General features: G+C 49.1%; 1 protein-coding gene across 1 annotated transcript; it reads left to right on the top strand.

The window, feature by feature from the left end:
• Positions 1-6,167: 6,167 nt before the first annotated feature.
• LOC135389677 (uncharacterized) lies at positions 6,168-7,778 on the top strand. The gene has a single exon (XM_064619710.1). It carries the CDS (start codon positions 6,168-6,170, stop codon positions 7,776-7,778), a length of 1,611 nt encoding a protein of 536 aa, XP_064475780.1.
• The last annotated feature ends 425 nt before the right edge of the window (positions 7,779-8,203 follow it).

Here is an 8,203-nt window from a genome sequence, read left to right as displayed (position 1 = left end):
TCATACTTACTTCCAACAAATTGCAGTGAAATCCAGATTCAATTCACGGAGACGATAATTTCTACCCTCTGCGTTAAGCGCCCAGATACCCGTATTGATGCTGGAATTGTAATAGCTATGACTGCAAAACTTAAGCACCTTCATCAACATAACAGTAATAATGCGTGTCATGCTTTATCGAGCAAAGGGCATGCACAAGAATCGTGAAGCATGACAAGACACACGCTAACAAACAACAACTAACAGACACACACACATTTCTCCTCTCAGAAAATTATTAAGCAGCATAATACGACATACTCTGAATTTTACCGATAAAACTAAGTTTGAACACAGCTACAAGCACGACAAACGCGCAGTCTATCAACCTACAACAATAACTGACGGTTAACTAACAAACACACCGTTTAATTCTACGCTAAAGGCATGAGCGATTCGATAAGAACAAAGCACACCGCTTTATGAAAGCCTAACAGCTATGTAGTTTTAATACGGCCCTCGCTGCGATAACATCGTGCAAAGCTCATAAAATCGGTGCGAATCCTTGTAAATTAGCGTGCCCAAAACAAGCACTTCACCTTGCCCGCAAGTCATTCCACAAAGAACTCTATTAAAAAACGCGCGCGATAAACATCATTTTTTAAACTAATATTTCGCGCAATCGTACATAACTTCTTCACTCGACTGACAGGAATAGGCATACACAAAGAACTTACTTGCCAAGTGGGGTCCCCGCATAAAATACGCCCGCACACAACAACAACAATAAACGATGACGATTAGATGGGGTGGGGTGGGGTGCTGCGGTGGGGTGAGGCACGCACACAGACACACATACAGACTCACATTTTTCATTACACACAACGAGCGTCGCGAGTCTTCACAGTCACAAAAATCCATATATCTCTAAGTCAATAATTATTCATCGCAAAACACTGCCCATATATACTGTGTATGCAGCCATGAAACAATAGAGCTTCGGTTCGGATGTAATAGGATTCACCGTCTGCCGACCGACGCGTACGAGAGAGAGAGAAAAAAAAAGAAAGAAAAAAAAAACGAGTGAAAGCAGGCCAGGAATGCGCGTTGGCGAAAAGAAAGAAACGGTGTCATCATGCTCATATGCAGCATCTCTAATACATCTCCCTATTATTATTATTATTACTATTTTCAACAACATCAACACCATAATACAGATGGGCTACACGAAATTCTGATTCTTTCCTTTTACTTATATTCGCTTCCACTAAAATAATTTGAAGGAATAATATACAGTGGAACGGGGAAATGAGAACAGAATTTCAGCATACGCTACACGCTGCAGCTCTAAGCAATTTTTAAAGCAAACCAGATTGTATTCATTAATAAGCATGCTATCTTTCCCTAGATTTCCCTTTTCTTTCTGATTTTACTTTACAAACGTGACTTAAACAATGTTTTGCACATAACATTTCTGCTTGCTACGTGACGCGTCCTATCATGTAATAAAGCAGGGAAAGAATTACTAAATTTAGCACACAAAAAAATGTTTTGCGATACCGATTCGCAATTCGCTTTCATGAGCAGGCACATCCCTTCCCTTGTTTGTTCACAACTTCACAGCGCGCATGAAATTTAAACACGATTTCTTAAAATGCAACAAATTACTGAAGATTCGTCTCACGGGGGCTGGGATTTCTACCTTTTGCGTTAAGCGCTCAGATACCCGCATTTTTGCACAAATATCAAAATAGCTATGTCTGCAAAAAGTAAGCACCTTCAACAAGTTCATAGTTCCTGTCATGCCTTATCGAGCAATGTGCATACCGACAGACATGACAAAACACAGAACAAACACACCCATTTCTGCTGACAGAACTGAGCTGTACAATGAGGCACGGAGCAACCCGGGCAAAACAAGGGCTCACACATTCAGTGAGCAGTGACTACTCCTTGATCAGCATAATACCACATACTGTGAATTTTACCCCGAAAACTCAGCTTGAACACAGCTACGGGCATGACAAATGCACGTGCTAAACAAAAAACTGAAAAACACACGCTTGCACTGATACTGTCTGAACTCGCGTCAAGTGAGTGCCAGCATAAGAACTCCGGTTCTTGCTGTTGTTGTTGCTCTTAACTAACAAATGTAGCTTGATGCAGCCCTCGCTGTGATGACCGCGTGGAAGGCTCATAAAATCGATTTGAATCCTGGTAAAATAGCGCGTCCACAACAAGCACTTCACCTTGCTTGCAGGGCACCCTGTACCCATCTCTTTTCACAAAACGCGATAAACTTTATTTTTAATCAATATTTCGCGCTACAGTACTTTTCTTTCACACGAAACAATGCGGAGATTACTTACTTACTTTTCAAGTGACTTCCTAGCTTCACAAATACACACGCCCACACATATTTTTCATACACAGAACGAGCGTCGCCTATTCAAACTCCCAAAAGTGTCTTCCCAACCACATTATTCCTCAGGTCAATAATTATCCAACGACAAAATACGAAACACTCATATGCGCCAGTGGTACAAAGGACAGCGCGTCTTCGCACCGGATGTAATAGGAACTTCCACGCAGACGACATCAGCTAAAAACAAATAAAGCAGCTCAGAAATGAGCATTGTTAATTTTCTTGTTTTCCGTACAATATATTCTGTCCTGAAGCTTTCCTCGGTGGTCCAAAGAGACTTATAGGACCGCGACGGCGATGTCGGACCCATCGCTGGGCAACGTCCCAGGCGCCGTCCCGCCGCTGCCTGCTCTGCCCACTACGGATCACACTCCTCTTCGGTGCAAGCGGCCCGTGAAGACCACGACGTCTCTGATGAGGATTCATCGGACGAAGAAGGCACCCAGATTATAGAGCATGAGCTCTTAGACGAAATTGCTGAGATGATCACAGACCCGGATCCCAGACCTTTCCAGGTGGTCACGTAAAGAAAAATCGTCCCGCAGGTATCCCCATCGTTTTCAAGAGGGTCAATCCTGATGTGTCTTTTTGGAAAGTTAATCCTAACCGTATCGCAAGCGATGTTATGACGGCCACACAAGAAAAGATCATTTCACATCGCATCACCAAGGACGGCGACCTTGTTATCACCGTCCCTTCAGAAGGAGCTGCAAATAGCCTTCTCCAGCTAAAAAAGGTTGCAGGCCTAGATGTCCAGACAAGCGTTCCGGAGTCGGATCTCAGAACAATGGGGCGAATCCATAACATACCGAGACTGTACTCTGATAGCGACCTCCTAGAATACCTCAAACCCTACGGAGTGTCTGCGGTTCAGAGGGAAATTGTTTACAGAAGAGAAGTCGACGGATCCTCCACGGCGTACCAGAAATCTAGCGTCATTCTCACCTTCTCTCCGGGCCAGTCTCTGCCCGCTGAGGTGAATTTGGGGTTTACGTCGCATCCCGTAACTGAATATATATCTCCTCCTACTCAGTGTTTCAAGTGCCAGAGGTTTGGGCACTACGCCAAAGACTGTCGTGGCACTCAGAGATGTAAAATATGCGCGGGATCGCACGACTTTAAGGCTTGCACGTCCCGACGCGAGCCCAAGTGTGCCAACTGCGGGGAAAATCACGATGCGTCATATGGGGTATGCAGGATCGCCAGAGCTGCTGCTGCAGCCCACGTCCGTAAGGTTGCACACGGCGGCGGCAATTTAAAAAAAGCAGCAGCGGCTCGCCCTAACCCGAGTTACGTTAAGCAACAGTCGGACTGTAATCCTTCGTCTTCGTCTCTCGGACACTCTCCTCACCGTGCCCCCCCAAGAGAACCAAAATCGCGGCAGCCCAAGATAAAAAAGTCTTTTGCTGAAGTAGTCGTGACCGACACAACTGGTTCCAAACCTTTATCTGGACTTCCAGCTCCAGCAAAAGGTTCCCTGGAAATGTTACGCCCCACGCCTCAGGAAGGACGTGCGAGACGAACTGAGAAGCAACCTATCCGGGACAGGCAAGGTCGCGACTGTTTCACCCCGCTTTTGCCGCTCATCTTAGCCGCATTCCGATCGGTTTTAAGGCTTATCCCAACAGCTGCCTGAGGTGCAAGCGTTGCTCATGCTGGAAACCCTTCTGAGTAGCTACCAACAAACGTGTCCTGTATCCACCAATGATGGCATATAGATACTCTGGGTCTTGCGTCTTTCAGTGGAACTGCAACGGTCTACAGAACAAGTTAGAAATTTCGTCTTCAGACACCAGATGCCCCTCCTTGCTCTCTGTGAAGCACGTGTGCCCGCCTCTTTCAGACTCTCAAGTTATGTTATCTATCGCTCTGAGAAACACACTGGGTTCAGCAGGGCGATGCTCTGCGTAAGAAAAGACCTCCCAAGTACTCTTCTTTGTTCATCTTCCGATGCCCACTTCGAATATGTTGTGTGCAGTGTCCGTCTTCACGGGCAACAGGTCGCTATTGCTTGCGTGTACATCGCTCCCTCAGTACGCATCGAAGAACGCGTGTTCGAGTCGTTTTTCCGACTGCTGCCTCAACATTTCATCGTGTGTGGGGACTTCAATGCCCATGGCAACGCGTGGGGAAGCCAACATGAGGATGCGCGGGGTCGCCTCTTACAGCAGTGCCTAGAGACTTCTGGTGCCATTGGTTTGAATGATGGTTCCCCGACTTTTTTTCGCGGGCCGTCGTACTCCAGCTGCTTAGGTGTCACCTTCTGCTCTGCAGCACTTGCCCGAACACTGCACTGGATGCCTGCTTCGGATACCATGGGTAGTGACCACCTGCCAGTGCTCGTATCCCATAGAGGGATACAAGGTCTTCCTAACAAAAGGAGGCTTATAAATTGGCACGTTTTCAAGTCACGGGCAGAAGAATTGGCCCCGTCGTCCGGAAACCTGGAAGATTTTACACATGCTTTGGGGTCCAGCCTCTCTATGGCAAGCAAGCAAATATCTGTACCGCCAATGCACTCCTTTGTCGATATTGAATTTGAACGCCTCAGAGCAATACGACGTCGAGCAGAGCGACGGTTCCGCAGAACTGGATGTCCTCGAGACTACAAGGACGTCTGTAAATTACGATGCCTTATACGCAAACACCTTCAGCGCCTTGGTCGAAAGACCTGGAGGACGTTCTGTTCCTCCCTTTCCCCTTATACGCCGACCTCAAGAATTTGGCAGGTGATCAAGACCCTCAGCTGCCCTGCTGTTGCACAGGAGACGCCCTTCCGAGCACTGGCGCTTCACCAGGACGTACCAGAATTAACTGTTGGGGACGATTTCTGCCGTCTCCTCACTCGCTCATCCTGTGCCTCATTAGATGACGCTCACAAGCAGTCTGCCCATGATGCTCTCAAGGTAGTCGACTTCCATTGCGGTGCTCGCGAGCCTCTGATGGACCTAGATTTCTCCTTAAACGAACTACAGTCTGCAATTTCTGTCGCAAAGAAAGGCTCGTCGCCAGGACCCGACGGGATCTCATACCAAGCCTTACTCTCTTTGGGACCTGAGACGCTTGGTAAGCTGCTGTGTCTCATAAATGAATCTTGGACGGACGGAGTCGTACCTGACATGTGGAAGACTGCCCGCGTAATCCCGGTGCTGAAACCAGGAAAGTCACCAAGAGAACTGGCATCGTTTCGGCCCATCAGCCTCACTAGCTGTCTCTGCAAACTTGTTGAAAGGTTGATCCTGAACCGCCTCGACTGGTTCCTGGAATCCCGAAGCCTTCTAGATCCAGCACAGGCTGGCTTTAGACGGGGACGTAGCACGATGGACTGCGTGATTAATGTGGTATCCCACGTGGAACAGGCTAGTGCTGACGGCCTCCTGAGTGTTGCCGTTTTTCTGGATGTCAAGCGAGCCTATGACACCACAAGTCACAATCACGTGCTGCATGGGCTTTTTACTATGGACGTCACGGGGAGAGCCCTTAGGTGGATCTCTGACTTCTTGCGAGACAGGACCAGAAAGCGAAAGAAGGCGAAACCCTTCATCACGGTACAGCAGCTGGTGTCCCACAGGGAAGCGTCCTTAGCCCGCTCCTCTTCAACGTTGTCATGGCCGCACTACCCTCTCTCCTGCCACGGGGCGTCAATGTTAGCTTGTACGCTGACGATATTTGTATCTGGTCTTCTGGAAAGCAGTGGCCAGCACTACAACGGCGCCTGCAAAGCGCGCTGGACATTGTAGCCTCCTTCCTGGCAGAGAGAGGTATGGACCTGTCCCATGAAAAGACTGTGTTTTTGCCTTTCACACGCCGCCATTTGAGAAACCTTCAGCTCTACATAAGTGGGCACCCAGTGAGGCGCGTTACGCACCACCGGTTCCTTGGTCTCATCCTCGACCGCAGCTTATCGTGGAGAGCAGAAGTTCGCTGCTTGAAAGACAGAGCAGAGTCCCGACTGAATGTTCTGCGCTACCTCTGTGGTACCCGGTGGGGGCTCACTTCTAGGGCTCTTTTCGGTCTTCACCGGTCCCTTGTACGTCAGGTATTGACTTACCACCTTCCAGTACTGCATCATCTCTGCCCCACATCTGGGCAACTGCTGGAGACCATTCTTGCGAAGAGCATCAAGACGTGCCTCGGCGTCCACAAGTCCACATCAACTGCTCTAGTCTTCGCGGAAGCCAAGGAGCCACCTGTACCCATCATGAGGCTCGATCAGTCTCTTAGCCACTATATGAGGCTGGCAACTCGCCACCATCGACACCCCTTAGTGCGCGCTTTGATTCGTCGTCCAGCGTCTGGGTACAGCCAAGCCGTTCTTGCCCACCGAAGCATCATCCCCAAGCACAAATCTCTGCCGAAGCACCCTGACCCACTATGGGCCCTGCCCACACCCCCTGTCCGTCTCGAGGTACCTGGAGTGTCCTCGAAGAAAGCTGCGTCGACAGTTGTTCTACGGCAGCTCACCTTGGCCGTACTTGACAGCGATAGAGGAAAGATTCAGGTTTTCACCGACGCATCAACGACGCGTTCCGGCTCTGCTTGCGCCTATGTGATCCCACAGTTGTCAGCTGAAGGATGTGCAAGGCTCTCACACCGCACGTCTGCGGCGGCGGCGGAACTGCACGCGATTTGTATGGCGCTTGGCTTCATTGCATCCTCTCCATCCCCAGCTCAGTGGTCCATCTACACCGACTCCAAAGCCGCCTTACAAGTCCTTCTCCAGTCTACAGGATCTGGATGTCTGTCTCCAATGGTGCATGACGTCCTTGAAGTGTACACTTCTGCCGTATCACGGGGACATGACATCCAGTTGCAGTGGGTCCCTGGCCGTTGCGGTGTCCCCGGAAATGAGGCTGCGGATGCGGCTGCCAGGCGTGCCCATCTAGCGCGTGGCGTTCGCACGCACCCCGTCTACTTCACAAGAGGGGATGCAAAGAGCACGATAAACGCAGTAGTGAAACGTCTGAGCGGGGAACACTGGCGTCGATGCGTCCCAGTTAACTCACTGCTGCACAAAGTGGATCCAGACCTGCAGTTTTTAATGCCCCCAGCGCTCCCCCGGGCCGTTACCTCCATCATTCACCGGCTACGTCTCAATGTGCCATATACCGGCCGCCTCCTCTTTAAACTTGGGAAGGTTTCCACACCGAATTGTTCCGAGTGCGGGGTATTGGAGGACACACAGCATGTTATAGAAGCCTGCCCTCGATACAGAGAGCCTCGTCTTTCCCTTGAGGCGGCACTAGCCCGCCTCGACAATCGCTCTTTCTCCGTTGTGAAGGTTCTAGGCTGCTGGCCCGCCCAACACCAGGTGCCGGCATTGCGCGCTCTTGTGGACTTTCTTATCGCTTCGGACTTGCTGGACACTCTGTGAAAACTTCGGTGACATTGTGTTCGCACTATATCTGACATTGTGCAGTGAGTGATTCTCGGCGTCGAACGTCTCCCCTTTCCTTTCCCCCGTCTTCCTTTATGCTTTATCCTGCTTGGTTGTTTGTTTGTTTGTCCTAGTTTTCGTAGCTGACCTTTTTCTTTCTTTTTGTTTACCAACAAACGCGTTTTGGAGTAGCCAGTTCTGACTGGGTCGGGACTAACCTCTCCATATTTTTCTTTCTTTTCCAATCCAATCCAATGAGCATTGCCTTTGCGTACAGAAAGACGTCGAGCTCCATGCAGTAATAAAAAAAGATGAATAACACAGAATTGGAATTCGTTGCCTCTTGCTTTATTCACTTACACCCAAATATTTTGAAACAATACTACAGAAGTGAGTCAAGCAATTGAGCAAAGAATACATAT

This window comes from Ornithodoros turicata, chromosome 3 (genome assembly GCF_037126465.1).
Source record: "Ornithodoros turicata isolate Travis chromosome 3, ASM3712646v1, whole genome shotgun sequence".
NCBI lineage: Eukaryota > Metazoa > Arthropoda > Arachnida > Ixodida > Argasidae > Ornithodoros > Ornithodoros turicata.
This window is presented reverse-complemented; position numbering and strand designations above follow the sequence as displayed.

Excerpts from the sequence above, each read along its gene's own strand:
- LOC135389677 (XM_064619710.1), top strand. The coding sequence starts at position 6,168 with ATGGACCTGTCCCATGAAAAGACTGTGTTTTTGCCTTTCACACGCCGC.